General features: G+C 36.1%; 3 protein-coding genes across 6 annotated transcripts; 2 read left to right on the forward strand and 1 right to left on the reverse strand.

The window, feature by feature from the left end:
- The first annotated feature begins 1,368 nt into the window (after positions 1–1,368).
- Positions 1,369–6,606, forward strand: LOC133865413 (probable F-actin-capping protein subunit beta). The gene is made up of 8 exons (XM_062301817.1): positions 1,369–1,630; positions 3,261–3,331; positions 4,044–4,157; positions 4,351–4,433; positions 4,518–4,591; positions 4,739–4,858; positions 5,494–5,589; positions 6,291–6,606. The coding sequence occupies exons 1-8, from the start codon at positions 1,502–1,504 to the stop codon at positions 6,369–6,371; spliced, it is 768 nt and encodes a 255-aa protein (XP_062157801.1). The 5' UTR covers positions 1,369–1,501; the 3' UTR covers positions 6,372–6,606.
- Positions 6,607–7,878: 1,272 nt separating this feature from the next.
- LOC133865408 (pentatricopeptide repeat-containing protein At1g34160) lies at positions 7,879–11,142 on the forward strand. 3 transcript variants are annotated; one of them, XM_062301812.1, is made up of 3 exons: positions 7,879–9,978; positions 10,424–10,738; positions 10,897–11,142. In XM_062301812.1, exon 1 carries the CDS (start codon positions 7,977–7,979, stop codon positions 9,699–9,701), a length of 1,725 nt encoding a protein of 574 aa, XP_062157796.1. In that variant the 5' UTR covers positions 7,879–7,976; the 3' UTR covers positions 9,702–9,978; positions 10,424–10,738; positions 10,897–11,142. The 3 variants fall into 3 exon arrangements, with proteins under 3 accessions (XP_062157796.1, XP_062157795.1, XP_062157797.1); XM_062301811.1 differs by having other exon boundaries at positions 7,879–10,738; XM_062301813.1 differs by lacking the exon at positions 10,424–10,738.
- A 1,092-nt stretch (positions 11,143–12,234) lies between these two features.
- Positions 12,235–15,382, reverse strand: LOC133865265 (co-chaperone protein p23-1-like). Of its 2 annotated transcripts, none has more exons than XM_062301641.1 (6): positions 15,193–15,382; positions 13,238–13,424; positions 12,993–13,155; positions 12,847–12,884; positions 12,703–12,760; positions 12,235–12,575 (listed from the first exon to the last, which is right to left on the reverse strand). In XM_062301641.1, the coding sequence occupies exons 1-6, from the start codon at positions 15,195–15,197 to the stop codon at positions 12,457–12,459; spliced, it is 570 nt and encodes a 189-aa protein (XP_062157625.1). In that variant the 5' UTR covers positions 15,198–15,382; the 3' UTR covers positions 12,235–12,456. The 2 variants fall into 2 exon arrangements, with proteins under 2 accessions (XP_062157625.1, XP_062157624.1); XM_062301640.1 differs by having other exon boundaries at positions 12,235–12,578.
- Positions 15,383–16,534: the final 1,152 nt, after the last annotated feature.

Below are 16,534 nucleotides of genomic sequence, written 5' to 3' on the forward strand. Positions count from 1 at the left end.
TCAACATCAACCCTCAGTGATTGATTTGTCATCAAATTATCACCTTGCTATAATCTTTAAGGGAAGCAATTAGTATATAAGTACTTCAGAAAAACCAAAATATGACTCTTAATTTGATTTTTTTTTTTTTACCCAAAAAAATAAAAGAAAGGATTATCTGATTAATTGGCTCTTGAAATAATTCGATGGACAAGGTGCCAGGTGGCCATGGATAGAATATTTCTTGCCAGACCAAATGAACTGTGATTAGCTAAATTAATCCAATCTCTTTCCTATAGTTTCTAGATTTGCCCAAATTGATATGAAATCCTGAGTTGTGAGAATGGTCAGCCTGGTCTATCAATAGAGACTTTTTGACTTCTTCTTGTGTTTCTAAGGTCTATTTGAGTTTGCGATTTTAAAAAGTGCGATTTAAAAATAGCGATTTTAAAATGTGCGATTTACAAAAGTGATTTTTAAAAACACAATTAAGCGTTTGGTAAAATCACAGTTTGGCCTTTAAAATCGCAGGTTAGCCTTTTAAAATACTGCGTTTTCAAAAAAGCACATCATTGCCTGCGATTTGAATAAGCATTTTTTTACGTTTTCAAATTACAATTTTTTAAAAACACAGTTTCCAAATAGTTAATTTTCTGTGATTTGGTTTAAAATCGTACTTTTTTCTCTACGAAATCGCAATTCCAAACGCACTCTAAGTCGTTAATATGATTCAAATTCTTGTAATTCATGTAATATATATATATATATATATATATATATTATCAACCGATTAACGGTTAATAACCGCTTTTATTTATCTCTAAAATCACTAACCGCAACCGGCTAAAATGGTTGTGCAGTTATAATTATTATTGGTTATATGTTTACGCGGTTACGTAGTTAGCGATAATTAGCGGTTAATACCAACCCGCTTATACACCCTTTGTTGGAATAGCTGCACGGCGATTCCCTCCAATTGAGTGGTCCGGTAACTACCTCTATTTTTATTGTTATTCCTTTTATAAATAATAAGTCAGTCAAAAGATTTCTCAAAATAGTGTTATTAGAATTATTTGTTAAATATTTTGAAAAATAAAAATAAAAATATCGGTTTTGAAAAGAGAGTCTTTTTAAAAAGCGATACAGTCGTTATCATGCAAAGTGGGTGCCCACGAAGTTCTTTAGAGATGCCGTTGAAGAAGGGCGATAGAGGTGGTTTAAAAAATAGGGTGCGAAGCACGGTGACATTATCATAAAGGGGGACAGTGGGTTCCCGCGAGGGAAACTCGGATCAAACGAAGGCGCTTATTTCTCTCTTTTGCAGCGCGCGCGCGCACTGTGCGCACACAGAAAAATAATAATAATAATTTTTTTTTTTTCAAAAAAAAAAAAAGGAAAAAGAAAAAGAAAAGCACAGCAAAATCTCTCTCTTACGAGCGAGCCTCCATTGTGTCCAATTTCATGGTGTGTGTCGTACTAGCAAGTAGAAAAGAAATCTGAAAGGCAAAAGAGAAAAGGAGAAATGGAGGCAGCGATGGGATTGATGAGAAGAATGCCTCCGAAGCACACGGAGGCGGCGCTCTCAGCACTCCTCAGCCTCTTGCCCCACCACTCCTCCGATCTCCTCTCCCAAGTCGATCAGCCTCTCCAGGTTCTCCATCTCTCTCTTTCGTATTCCAATACATACAAAAAAAAAGAAGCAACATTTGTCTGTATCTATCTCTTCGATGATTTTAATTTTAATTTTTTTTTTTTTTTTGTTGTCTGTTTGGTTTGGCTTGTAAAATCGTGTTTGAATTTTTTTCAGTTGGTTGAGTTTTGTGAAATTGTTAATTGGGGTTTTTTGGGGCAGAAATTAATGGATTGTTGTGTTTTCGTTAGGGTTTGTTGTAGTTTGTCTTTATTACTTCATGTTTGGTTGCGGCTGCGGTAGAGAGAGGAGCGGAGAAGAAAATTGAACTGTGTTTATACGTATGTGGGATTAAATTGGTTCATATTATTTAGTAATTGCTAATTAGTTTTTGAAATTTCCTGAAATCTTTGTGTTGACACTTTTGGAAACAATTAGTTATTAGGGAGGTTTTGAATGTTGTTTCGCGAACAGTACCAAATACTTCTGCCTTGTTTTGATTTTTTTTTTTTTATACAAAATTTGTTTTTGGAAATAAGAAATGGCACCACTAATGTTTACTTATCCCTTCAGTTCGAAAAGGACAAATAGTTTAACATAGCCAAATTAAACAATTTGGATAGGTGTAACAAACAACAGATTTTAGTTTTTTCTCACCCCGAATGGATGCTAACTGAACCAAATTATTGTGCTCAGCTAAAGAGTGGGGAGGTAGCAGGGAGGTTTGCTTTTGTCTGATCAAAATGAAATTTGTTTTAAGAAAACTATTGTATGAGACTCAGTAAAGTGGATGTTTTATGGTTCTAGAAGATGAGAATACCACAATGGATATTTCCTTTTGTCTTATTTTTCTCATATCATTTCTTAATTTGTTGATATCCGTAGTTTATGATAAATGCCTTGATATCTGTACTTTTTATGATAAATGCCTTGATTGATATCATCTCTCTGATTTCCATCGATTTTGAAGGTTCCTACATTGCAATAGTTGCCTTCTTATGATTTCCTCACTTCTTGTATTGCTTTGCAGTTCTCTTGTATACCCCCATCCATCAAGTTTTCCTATATAATGATTTAACCTCTTCTTTTTCTTTTTCTTTTGATAAGTAAGTCTATTCTTATTGAATATAATTGATTTAACCTCTTGTAATCAAAGCATCACTTATCCCTTCAGTAGTTGAATTTCAAGTAACCAGTCTTTATGGATACTCATAAATTTGTTTAGCCTTCATGGCAGCATACATTGTTTATCTGTTTATGTGGGTATCTCAGTGTGTCTGTACGTAGGTGCATGTGTTTGTATCAGTGCAATAGCTTGGAAGTAGCTATTTTTATGTTTTCCATCAGTATTTTCTGATCTGGAGGCTGTTGTACTTTATGTTTATGTAGTCTTTAATTGAGTGAAATAATACTTGTTCTTTTGGGCCCTTGTGTTTTATTCTTCCCCATAAGTAGAATTTGCTCTTCCTTCATTTCTTTTCCTTTCATCGTCCTTCTTATGTTGGGGATATGGTGTGCCATACTAACTTGCCACCAACAGCTGTCTTGGAGCGAGTTTTATGTGGATGAATAATGTATCAACTTTGTCAATATGAGTATATCTTAGCCTATATTGCTTCATTTGAAAATACCTTATGGACTGACTAAACAGGTTTTACGTGACGTCGATTCTGAGAAGGAGTTTATTTTGTGTGAATACAACAGAGATGCCGACTCTTATAGGTAGATTCTTAACAATTTCTGCTTTTTAAGAATTTTGGTTTAGGTTATAGCATGGTAGATTAGTAATCTGAATCTGCCCGAGGAAGTGACTCTGCTTGCACACTGTTAGAAATTTACAATATATTTGCTGTTATTTGTAGATTTGGATATTTGGTTCACAGATCATTGTAGTTCCAAGGACCCTTTTTGTGCAAAAGTCTGTTGAAAGGAGTTTTGGTTTTCAATGAGTGGAGCAAATTGACTTCTAGTTTAAATCATTTGTGACTACCACACATAATTACCTTTTTTGGTTCGTATGGACGTTCATCTAATATGATAGAGCTATTTCCATAAATAATTATTTACATGTTTTACCTATAGACATCCATTAACATGAACCTTTGTGTTAATGGATATTTCTCTTACTTATCAAAAAAAAAAAACATGAACCTTTGTGCTGCTCTTGTTGTGCTCTGGTAACTAAGCATGTCAAATATCCAACAAACCTTACTTCAAGTATTTGGGGTGAGGAATATGTCTCTTGTTTTCAGAATCCATTTTAGGGCCATAGTTTTCATTTTAATTAAATGGTTACCTGGTTTTTACCCCATCATTTTTCGTAGGTTATAAGAAATCCACTGTAAATAGTCTTTATCAAAAGACAAAAAAAAAAGGGGAATTTTTCTGTAAGTACGGATTTATGTTGTTTAAAGTTTACTTTATTTCCATGTAGATCACCTTGGTCAAATAAATACCATCCACCATTGGAGGATGGGGCCCTTCCATCACTAGAGTTGAGGAAACTTGAAGTTGAAGCGAATGACATCTTTGCAATTTATCGTGACCAGTGAGGTCCTTTACTTACCTCGTCTTTGAGTTTGTGTTTTATTAGATATTCTTGTGTATAAAAACTTATTGCTTGGTACCTCTACCCAAGTTTCTGGTTTTCAAAAACAAATTTCTGTTTGCAAATTTTCTTGTTGAATCAGTTATCTTGTTCTGAAAAAATGTAGCAGTTTGATTAACCAATAATTTGGTAGATACTATGAAGGTGGCATTTCATCAGTTTATATGTGGGAAGATGATAATGAAGGTTTTGTAGGATGCTTTCTAATAAAGAAAGGTAAGTTTTTACCTGAAGTGGCAGTCAGCACAGTTTTGTGTCTGTTTCTGAATCTCTGATTTGCTACTGTTTTTGAGGATGAAGATGGCTCAAAGACAGGGCAGGGTCGAAGGGGTTACCTGCAGGAGGGAGCATGGGATGCTATACATGTCATTGAGGTAAAGTTTATTTTCCATGGACTGCAGAGTATAGATGGGGAGATGCCATTGTAATTTGCCCTCCCCCTCTGTCTCCTATCCTTCTTTTCTCTGTGCATTTTCCTGTCATACCTTCCTTCAATCACGCTGCAACTCATATTTATCTAGGTGGGGCCAGAGGAGGAAGGAACAGCTCATTACCGTTTAACCAGTACTGTCATGCTATCTTTGACTACGGATAACGAGTCATCAGGCACATTTAGCTTGTCTGGATCAATTAGACGACAGGTACTCCATACTTGATTCTGTTTTATTCTGAGGATTTTAATCTTTGCCCCTGACTTTATGTTGAAACATTCACATGAAAATCTGCTGAAGCCAAATGTAAGAGGATTGCACCTTTGTGCCTATTGAGCGAGTGAATTTGCAAAGACTGGAAGACGAAATTTATCAGGACGAAATTTTATTCCATTTTCTGGTAATCTGTAAGAGGTTGCAGGTTGGAGATTAGCATCGTCTCCCATCCAATAAATGTTCCTATCTTTAGCTCAGATGATAAGAGGATTGCAAAGTGTGTGTTTCCTTTGAATATGCCTCTACCCTCCATTTGGTTCTTGGGTAATACCACAAAACCAAGGCTTAGAATGTCTAAAGATGCTTAAGGAGGAAGGGAATTTTTTTTCCTTTTCTTTACCCTGTATTTTGCAAGAACCCCAAATAGCCTTAGCATTATATTGATTTGTTGTCTTTCTTAGAGTTAAACACCTTAACTCTCTGAAAGTTGACTCAAAAAGTAAATTTTCTATCCTTGTGTGCGTGACTATCCTTATGCAAGCATATGTTTAGTTTTTTTGGGTGTCTCTGTCTTGGAACACATTCTTTATGGACTGAAAATCTTTTGTTTTTCTTTCTTCCTTTTGTAGATGGATATGAACCTCTCAGTTGCAGAGGGCCATCTTTGTAATATGGGAAGGATGATAGAAGAAATGGAGAGTAAGCTGAGGAATTCACTGGATCAGGTATCATGGGTCCCTTTTTAATATTTTTGAGTTTTCCTCTGGATATCGCTGAACCAAAGATATTATGTGTCGATGGTAATATGTTCAGCTGTTCTGCACTATGGTTGTTATGGGCCTTGTGGGCTTTGAATCATTGCATACTATCATAAAAGATGGGAAAAATTTCATTTACCCCCCCTTATGTTTAGGCACTTTTGCAATTGTATCATTAGCTTTAAAAAATGTCAATGTCGGGTTGCTATGATTTAAAAGTTTGCAATGTCACCTATTCCGTTGAGATTTTCTGTTAAATCTTAACGAAGATGTCAAAATCCTCAAAATAGCCCCATTGAAAAAAAAAAATAATAAATAAATAAAAAGAAAGAAAAAGAGAACACAAGTCGTGGGTCTGCCGTACACCTTTCTTTCTTTCTTTCTTTTTCCTTTTCTTCTTTCTTCTTTCTTTTTCTTTTTAATTAAGGGTAGTTTGTATTTTATTAGTTTTACAGGGGTATAATAGACATTTCACATGTTTACCGTCTGGTGTAACCCTAAACCCCCTAAGAGTAGGGATGGCGTTGCAAACTTTTAAAACATGGTTATTTGATATTGATACTTATTAAAGTTTAAGGATACGATTGCAAAAGTGTCTAAACATCAAAGGGTAAGTGAAGTTTCTCTTAAAAGATAGGATAATTGAGTACACAATTTACATATTGCAGGTATATTTTGGAAAAACAAAAGAGATGGTTTGCACCCTACGACCACCGTCTGAAGTTGTGATGAGACTGCCTGATAGCTGATGCGGGATTCTATGGCATGACGTGCTGAATACTTATAAATTCTTTGTATCGACCAAATGTGCTTAGCAGTGTGTTATTACTAAGACATATTGCATTTCATATATGTTCTATTTATTTGGGATCTTATATTAGACACAGTTTGTTCATTATTAGTAGACCTGTTGCAGACTTAAAAATACGTTGCTACGTGGTTGAGAAGATAGATGCTCATTAAAAATATGCTCTTTTCTACGAAGTCTGATGATATGAATCAGTCATTATCAATACTAGAGAGAAATGAGTGTAAAGATTATCCTTCCAGTCAAATCAGTTTCTCTAGCCACTGAGAATTTTGCAATTGATTTACTGCATCTTAAACGATTTTTAGTTCCTGGTGGGTGAGGATTGCCACAAAAAACAATGGTCCAAATGGAACTCTGTTATTCAAATGCCTTTTTCATGGGGCTTACTATATTTTTTACATGATTTGCGAATTCAATGCAAAATTAGGAGGTTAGGGTTAAAGGTATGATTAATTTAATTAAATGTGTTGGGTTATAAATGACTTATATAGTTTTGTATTTATATTTCGACATGACCTGAATTTGGCACGCGATATTTAAGGCTATGAATTTTTTACATTGCTTGCAAATCTAATATGAATTTGATGCGAAATTAGTTGGTTAGGGTTGATGAGTCTAATCTGTTTCATTAAATGGGTCAAATTATAATTGACCTATGTAATTTTTTATTTATGCATTAACATGTTCTGTGTGTAAGATCTGCATACACACGAACACAAATTGATATCCATACTATTTCAATTTTTACTCAAAAAGGGTTCAAATGTCTTCCTTTTCCCACGTAATTTTACATAATAGAATTGAAATGGATAAAAATTTAGGAAGTCATGTTGTAAAGAATCCGTTCTTTGTTCTAAATTTTACTGATGAAGTGCCAAAGAACCTCTGTGGATTGAGAAAGTCATTTAATAAATTGTAAACATATTCAAAGAAAGTGTTTTATATTCGCTAAAATTTTCTTATCCAAAAAGAATAAAGAAATGCCATGTATTACGCTCTCACTTTCCTCCCATCCTATTGAGCTAATTTGGCAATACCTATTAAATTTTGATTTTATTTTATTTAACAATAGTTGACATTGCCATATCAACCTAACGATATAGGAGTGTGGTGAGAGTGTAGTATATAACGTTGCTAAAAAAAAAAAAAATCTCAAATGCAATGCATTTCGATTATTGTGAATTTCACAAAGCCAACAGTCAAAAAATAGTAATATTATTTAGTAGACTATTATATAATTATCACACCACTCATGAATGTAGCAGTGAAAATTAGCATTTGGATCAACAAAGAAAGCTTGTTAAAAAAATAAAAAATAAAAAGATTAATTTTTACTACCACGTCATTCCAATAGGACAATCATGTAATATTTTTATAATTTTTGGATAAGAAATGTTATGTAATAGACAGCACTCCTTTCTCGAATTATAAGAGTATTCTTGTTCAATAGATTATTCTTGAAAAAACGCGATGCCAAATGGAAGTGTAGACTGCAAATCAAAGCTCCAGCCCCAATATTCCTAGGTTGAAGGTAGAGCATGGAATGGCCTACCTTGACTCCATGGTACAGAAATGCACCTCTCTCGCACACATCAAACAGCTCCAAGCCCATTTCATTACCACCGGCCAATTCCTATTCTGCCCATCCCGCACCAAACTCCTCGAGCTCTGCGCCGTCTCACCCGCCGGTGACCTCTCTTATGCCACCCTCATATTCCACCAAATCCAAAACCCATCAACCAACGACTGGAACGCCGTCGTTCGCGGCTTCGCCTCCGGCCCTGAACCCACGAAGGCCATCTCATGGTACCGAACCATGTCGCGCAGGTCCCAAAGAGTGGACGCGCTCACGTGCTCCTTTGCTCTCAAGGCCTGTGCACGTGCGCTGGCTCGCTCTGAGGCCATGCAGATACATTCTCAAATAGTGCGCTTTGGGTTCTACGCGGACATTCTTTTGAAGACTACTTTATTGGATGTGTACGCGAAAGCTGGCGATCTTGATTGTGCGGACAAGGTATTTGATGAAATGAGTGTGAGAGATATTGCCTCGTGGAATGCCTTGATTGCTGGGTTGGCTCAGGGAAGTCGACCCAGTGAAGCTATAGCGTTGTTTAAAAGAATGACGGTAGAGGGTTGGAAGCCTAATGAAGTCACCGTTCTTGGAGCTCTTTCTGCGTGTTCGCAACTGGGTGCTTTGAAAGAAGGCGAAAAGATTCACGGCTATATCATGGAAGAGAAGCTAGACATCAACGTGATAGTTTGTAATGCAGTTATTGATATGTATGCCAAATGTGGCTTCGTCAATAAAGCGTATGGTGTGTTTGAGAACATGTTCTGTAGAAAGAGTCTTGTTACGTGGAATACCATGATTATGGCGTTTGCTATGCATGGTGATGCATACAAGGCACTTGAGCTTTTTAAGCAAATGGGTCGAGCCGGTGTGCACCCGGATGCTGTATCATATCTTGCTGTGCTGTGCGCGTGCAACCATGCAGGCTTAGTGGAAGATGGGGTGCAGTTGTTCGACTCGATGGCAGATTCTGGGGTTACCCCTAATGTTAAGCATTATGGAAGTGTGGTGGATTTGTTGGGTCGAGCTGGGCAGCTCAAAGAGGCTTATGATATTATAAACTCCATGCCTATGTTTCCCGACGTGGTTCTTTGGCAGAGTTTGCTTGGTGCCTGCAAGACTTATGGGAATGTAGAAATGGCTGAAATTGCATCACGGAAGCTAGTGGAGATGGGGTCTAATAGTTGTGGTGATTTTGTGTTGTTGTCAAATGTTTATGCAGCTCATGAGAGATGGAATGATGTGGGTAGGGTGAGGGAGGCTATGAAGAATAGAGATGTGAAGAAAATACCTGGGTTTAGCTACATTGAAGTGGATGGTGTCATACATAAGTTTGTAAATGGTGATCTGAGCCATTCCAATTGGCGTGATATTTATGCAAAGCTTGATGAGATTAAGTTCAGGCTTAAAGCATATGGGTATGTGGCTGAGACTAACTTTGTGTTGCATGATATAGGACAAGAGGACAAGGAGAATGTATTGTGTTATCACAGCGAGAAGTTAGCTGTGGCTTTTGGTTTGATTAGCACAAGTGAGGGGACCCCAATTCAAGTAATTAAGAACCTTAGGATATGTGGGGATTGTCATGTTGTGATTAAACTTATATCAAAGATTTATAACAGAGAAATTATCGTGCGAGATCGAGCTCGATTTCACAGATTTAAAGAAGGTCTGTGTTCTTGCAAAGATTTTTGGTGACATTGGTCTTTTCAGAAATTGAACCAATAGTTTGCTTGGTGATTATGAAGGTGGCAGTTCATTGATTTAAATCAGTGGAAAATTGATGATGAAGGATTTGTAACCTGCTTTTCAGGTATAGAAGTTGAGCTTTTTACCTAAACCAGAAGCCAGCAGACACAAAATTTTTGTCTCTTGTAATGATTTTCGTGTTTGAGGATGAAAATAGGTCAAGACAGGGTAGGGTAGAAGGGATTATCTGCAGGAGGGCGCATGAGATGCTATACATGCTGTTTAGGTAAACTCCATCCCTAATGGGCTTCTGGGGGTAGATATGTAGCGAGGTTCATGCGACCCAACCCTCCCTGTTTTCTTCTTTTTCACTTCTTTTCTTCATATGTTTTTCTGTCGATTATTCCTCGGCTGCAATCCTAATCTTTTACATAGGTGGGGCCAGAGGGGGAAGGAACAGGCCATTACTTTGTTTAACCAGTATTTTCATTAGGCGCATCCTGTTTCTTTGGATTAATTAGAAGAGAGGTACTTTTTTCTTGATTCTGTTTAAAGTGAAATTTAAGTCATTTCCTCAATGTTTACATTCTGAAACATTTCTTTGAGAAGCTGCAGAGGCCACATGTATAGAGAAATGTGTCTTTGAGTCCAAGTGCTTGAGTTTTAAAAATTACTGGATAATGAACATTCATCGGGATCAATAGTTGATACATTTGCTGGTAATCCATTAGGTTCTTCACTTTGGAAGTTGCAAGATAATGCAGGATCAATGGTTGACACATTTCCTGGCACTCCATAAGTGATTTTGGTATGGTTTCAAGTGCCCCTGAGTGAAAGGGTTATATAAAACAAGTTAAGCTCTAGAGTGAGGACCTTTCACATGCTGTCTCTGATCTATCTTCAGCCCAACTGCTCAATTGACACCCTTACTGAATATCATGTGAGAATCATCAGTGAGAAGACGATTGCTCTTGCCTTTTTGTTGAGAGTACCTAAATCAATACTTGATAGCACTGTAGAGTAAGCTGAGGAAATAGCTGAATCAGGTACTGTAGTCCCACATTGTAATTCGTTTTAACTTCTCTCTGATATCATTTGGAAGGTTCAAACATGTCATGTTTTGAAGGTTTGATTTTTTTTTTTTTTTTATCATAGGAACTACAAATTAATCTGATTTATATGAGGTACACGTCCCATACTGCAGGATCATTTTGGGAAGACAAAAGATGGTGTGGACCTTATGACCACTGTTTTATGGGTGCAGATGAGACTGCCTCATGGCTGATGTGGCATTATATGGCGTATGCAATGGATCATACTTCAATTTTTTTTTATTGCCCAAGTGAATTAAACAATGTGTAATTACTACCATATATTTTGTATTCGTTTGTTTTTTTTTTTCATTCGAGATCTTATATTATACAAAAAAATATGTGAAATACTTGTTTCATGTTGTAGACTTGAAGGCAGTCTGCTGCTGCATGGTTGAGAAGATTGCTGCTGTTTGATTTGGAAGCTCTTTCTGCCATGGCAAGACAATTTTTTTGAAAATATTACCATTAGAAAAAGACAACTTTTAAAAAATATGGTTGTTAGAAAGAAAAAATATTTAAATGGTGCAGTGAAAGTGGATAGCTAAAATATAGAGTGACGAGTAGTTAAATAGAAAAAAGGAAAATATATATATATATATATATATATGTCAAAGTGGAATCTATTGCTTAAGCTGCATTTGTTTATATATATATATATATATATATATATATATATATATATATATATATATGTCAAAGTGGAATCTATTGCTTAAGCTGCATTTGTTTTCTTAAAAAAATTAACGAAAGTTATTTTACCCATAAAATATTTTTAAGTAATTTTTTTTCCCGAATTTTCTGTGTTTGGACGTGGAATGAAATAAATAGGAAAAGAAAAAGAACCATAGATAATAACAGCAGCTTCATTAAGTTCAAAAATAATCTATTTCTACTTGGAGAGTTTTCCCTACTCTGGAGGACTGGGGAATCTCCATTAAACAAACAAGAGAAAAATAAAGATTTCCCAGTTTATTTTCTATTTTGTGATCTTCTGTAAAATATAGCTTTAAGCTTCTTTCCTTTCGTCCTTGGCAACGTAGTGTTTGTTAACAACTTTTTACACCCCATTAAGACGGTAGTTCTTTCTTCTTCTTTTTTTAAGCATTTCGTTAAGAGGACGAAAAAACTATGCCTGATAAGATCGCATGGACACATATGCCTCAATACAATAACGAAGTGTTCACCTAATATAATTCCAATTTTTTATCTGATTTTTTTAAACATGATCTGCTTTATTATAATCATTGTAACCTTAATTTTAATTTAAGGTTCTCAAACTTGGTTGAGAGAATCTTTTAGTATTTTCTTAGGCTTGTTTTGAGATCCTTACTCAAGTTTGATTCAACTATAAAATTCTAACAGTCGCATCTAATTAGTTTATATCGGTTTGAATTTTCTGCAGACTCGTTGACAGCCCTAAATTATACCAACTCGTAATTACACAAATGTACAAAATCAAGAAAGATACGATTGTCAACAAAGCAGACTCTAACAAATATGTAGACCAGGAATGTAAAGCTCGCCAACACGGAGTTAAAACAAATACCACCTCATCCCTCCAAGCAAAAGTAAAAGGCAAGATATGTGAAGAAAAATATTCACTATTTGTAGGTCAAAACATTAAACTAAGTGGCAAAATAGGGCTAGCCAACCACATTGGACCCAAAGCTTCAAACTTTTGCACCAGGCTCGCCACCAGATTCACCACCAAGAGAAGCTTTTGTATCATGCTCGCCACCAGGAGGTGGTGCTTGTTCCATATCTTCCTCCTCTGTGTCACTATCATCATCTTCTGAAAAACGGAGAGGACACTTCAGATAATTTTTAATTAAACAAAGAAAATCTAAATCTAAATCCAGTCCTAGAGATAATTTTTGAATGAGAGGAACACTATGTAGCTGAATTATGAAACTTACCATAATCCCTGCCAGTAGCACCAGCGTCAAAGCCTTCACCACCACCCATGTTCAGCTTCTGGAAAAGAGGGGCACAAGTAATTTGCATAAGTAATTAAGAAATACAACATAATGACATTTAAGTAAGATGATATTCCCACTTACAGAAAAATCGAAGTCGCCATAGTCCATATCAGTTCCAGCTGGAAACCAAAATGCCAGTTTAGACGAACCAATTAATTGAAGTTTTGCCAAGAAATTTCTACAGCATGAACAACAATATCTAAAGTAAAGATGAAAGAAACACTCACGTTTATTTTCTGGCTCCTCATCTTCATCAACCCATTTATCCCAATCAACTTTCAAGAAAATAGGAGGTCTCCCCTGCTGCTTCAAGAATCTGCTCCACCACTTGTTCTCAGCCTTTTTCACTAGGTAGCATATATTTCTCAAGCCAATGTTAGCCTTGCTCTCCTGCAAACTGTCGTATTAATACAAAACTTGTCCAATAGAATGAAATTAGAACAAAGAGAAATGGTTATGATTCGGGTCATACATTTACATCAACTTTGTCATACAGATCTAAGTCAACCTCATATGGTATCTTTTCTGCTCCACTGGTAGCAGAGAAGAAAAATTTTCCTTCAGGCTCTAGTTTAAGCTTCACGTCCTGGGCATCAGGCAAGTGAATAGTAATGAAAAGCTTATCAGACCTCTGGGCCCATTTCACAGAAGGATGACGGCTGAAAGTTGGACATTAAAAATAAGTTAGGAAGAAGAAAAAAAAAAATTATACAACTTTATTATTTATTAAAACAATATAGTCTTTAACATCTACCTTCAACTCCACTTCTTTTCATCTGTCTTATTATTACCAACATAGCCTAGCTTTGTTGATCAGTCTAAGTGGAGCACCCTAATATGGCAGTGATTATGGAGGAGTATTGTGTAGTGAATGAAGAAAAGCAGGCCATAGAAAATTAAGAAAGAAGCAGAGATGACACAGAGAATAAAATTATCATCTTCTCGGTCTGATTCTAGCAGACATTTCAAAAACACCTCAGAGCTAGAGGAGGCAAACAAGTAGCAAGAAGCAAAGTGGCAGGCAAGAGGAAATATTTCTCATACTGAATACAAACTTTCTTCAAATTGTAGCATGTTTCTATGTTACAGTATACTCATGGGTCAGTATCATTTTGTATTACAACTTCTACGCTTACGAGCTACAGCTACCATGCTAAAAAGAGATTTATGTTGAATATAGGGGTAATATTCTTTTAGATGACCCTTCCAATGGTGACAACCAAAGGGCTAACTCATAACACCATTTTGTTCAATTGAATAAATATATCAATCAATTTTTCCGCTTTCAGATTCAAAAATTCAACAGAAACAAGCCATTTTAGACATGCATAATAGAACAATGCCAACCGTACAGCTTAATGTTTATGACAATATGTCAGAGATTTGGCGATAACACTCTGTGGCAATCCCAAGAGATAGAATATTAAATAAATAAAATAAACTAACGAGAATGGTGGAGAAAGAACAGAGAAAAATGACACAAAGAACTAAGGTTGTTCATCCTTAGAGATCTACATCCACCACGTATAAAGCCCAAGGAGCTATGTCTTTTCTTGATAAGTTCATAATAACACAACATTCGCATAAAAGGGTTATATAGAAAATATATCGTACCACAACAGTCCAAGTGCAGTACAAGTGTGATGGGTGAGGTAGACAAGGTATAACTTGGGTTATTTTAATACTTTAACACTAAGGATTTAGTTATATACTTTACAAATATATATATATATATATATGTATATACTCGTCTCTTAGCTTCAGTGCAGCAATTTATAGAGATGGTGGGATCAAAACTCCAAAGTTTTGCAAACAAAATCAGTGAAAGCAAACAAACACACAGGCACACGCACATGCGCCTATTATGCAACATAAAAATATGCAATCTAAAGCTTCATAACATATAGAATTTATAGATAATAGTTTAGAAATTTCACCATCACGTGGAACCCCAACTCAACCCTAATAACTCAAAGTTCTGGCTACTATACAGAGTATCAACTTTACTTTTGGAAATGAACTTAAACCCCTAACCCTCTGTTTGGTTTCTGGAAAGAAAATAGTAGAAAAATGGTAGAAAACAGCATGAAACTAGGAATTTCCACTATGTTTCATTTCCTTTCATTTTCTCAGCGGCCAAATGTTAATAAAATCAAAATCATCTCACCTCAATCAACTCAGACCACAAACCTCTGTTTGTTTGCTAGATACAAAAAATATCAAAAACATATATCGGTATATAGCTGAGGCAGCTGAGAAATTCAACCATTTCGTGTCCGTTTCTTTCTCAGTAACCAAACAGAACCACAAACTCGCTGCCCTGACTACATCGAATCTTAGGGTTTCCAGATCCTTCGAAAGAAAATTAACGAAAAAAAAAAAAAAACCATAAATTAAGCAATCACGTAAAAGCGTGAAGAACCGCACCTCATCTTCGCGGTTTCAGCAAAAACCAAACGCTCAGAGAATCTTTTGGATTGCACAGAGAGCGAGAGCCAAGGAGCAGAGTCGGAGATGTAGGAGGAAATATGCAAGAGAAGAGGAAATATAAAGGGCTTTAGAGTTTCGAGCAAGACATATAAGGGTTTTAGAAATTAGAGTGATTTTAGTTATATTTTATTTAACGAATTAAAAGTAACCAACTTTGTCGCTTTAAAGGCGGTAAAGCGTGCTCTAAGGTACACTTCTAGATGCTTCTTTTGAGCTCTCAGGATTTTTGGGGAGCGTGAGATTGTTTTTAGACGGGATTGAATTGAAAGGAATATCTTTTTTAAAGATAGTTGGGGAGTACTTGTTTCTTTTATTTATCTCCATCCATTAGATTATTCGTTAAATTGGACGGAAAATCGCATGCGATGAAAAGACAATTTTACCCTTTTATTAGATTTTTTTAAAAAAAAAAAAAAAAAAAATTAATTTAGTGGTATTTTGGTACCTATTTTGAAAAATAATCCCTTTCATCCTTTTTGTTGCCTTAGCTTGCGGTGGTTTCTGTTGTATTTATAAAAAAAAAAAATAAGGTTGAAGGTAATCCCTATTGTATAAGAAAAGGCTACGGAGAATATTTGTGGATTAATCCTACATTTCAAATATATGGTGGTGTGTGCTAACTTTAAGTAAGCTAGAAAAGTAAAGAAGTTAGATTTATTGAGTGGCATCCTCTTTTAGAAGGATGGATAAAACTGAACCTTTTGATAGTTTTGTTTTTTTTATTTTTTTATTTTTTTTTTTTGAATGGAATAGCATGTGCTACTCATATATAAAAGCCCAAAGGGCATATAAGGTGAGAAATGAGGGACAGACCCCTCACACTCTAAGTCAAAAAGATCTGGCTTAAAAACAGCTGCCTAGCAGAATCACAAATTACACTAGAATTACAATAAATTCCCTAACTTAAAAAATTCTAGTAAAACTTGAGCCACACAAAGACAAACTGTACATAGAAACAAGAGAAAATATAACACAAAGGCAGAAAACCCTAAATAAGTCGCCGGCAGTAGAAAAGGGAGGCTGATTCGCCGGAGTGACGGCGCGTGTGGGACACGCGCCGCATCCGGACGCACCCGGCCGAAGATCCGACGCCGGAGACTCCAGATGCCGCCAAACACGGCCAGAAAGTGCGGAGCGTGGCCTGCATGCGCAAATAATAAACAAAGACGCCCTGGCGCGTGAGGGCCACGCGCCGAGCTCCGAGGACCAGCACGACCGCAGCTTCCAGCACCCAGGGCGGAACACGGCACAGACCTCAGCTAGGTAGCGCGTGTCCACC

This window comes from Alnus glutinosa, chromosome 4, assembly GCF_958979055.1.
Source record: "Alnus glutinosa chromosome 4, dhAlnGlut1.1, whole genome shotgun sequence".
NCBI lineage: Eukaryota > Viridiplantae > Streptophyta > Magnoliopsida > Fagales > Betulaceae > Alnus > Alnus glutinosa.

Coding starts and splice junctions, on each gene's coding strand:
- LOC133865413 (XM_062301817.1), top strand. CDS start 1,502: ATGGAGGCAGCGATGGGATTGATGAGAAGAATGCCTCCGAAGCACACG. Junction 1,631..3,260: donor AAGTCGATCAGCCTCTCCAG/GTTCTCCATCTC, acceptor CTGACTAAACAG/GTTTTACGTGACGTCGATTC. Junction 3,332..4,043: donor AGAGATGCCGACTCTTATAG/GTAGATTCTTAA, acceptor ATTTCCATGTAG/ATCACCTTGGTCAAATAAAT.
- LOC133865408 (XM_062301811.1), top strand. CDS start 7,977: ATGGCCTACCTTGACTCCATGGTACAGAAATGCACCTCTCTCGCACAC.
- LOC133865265 (XM_062301640.1), bottom strand. Junction 12,885..12,992: donor TGAGGAGCCAGAAAATAAAC/GTGAGTGTTTCT, acceptor TTTGGTTTCCAG/CTGGAACTGATATGGACTAT. Junction 12,579..12,702: donor TGCTACTGGCAGGGATTATG/GTAAGTTTCATA, acceptor TCCGTTTTTCAG/AAGATGATGATAGTGACACA.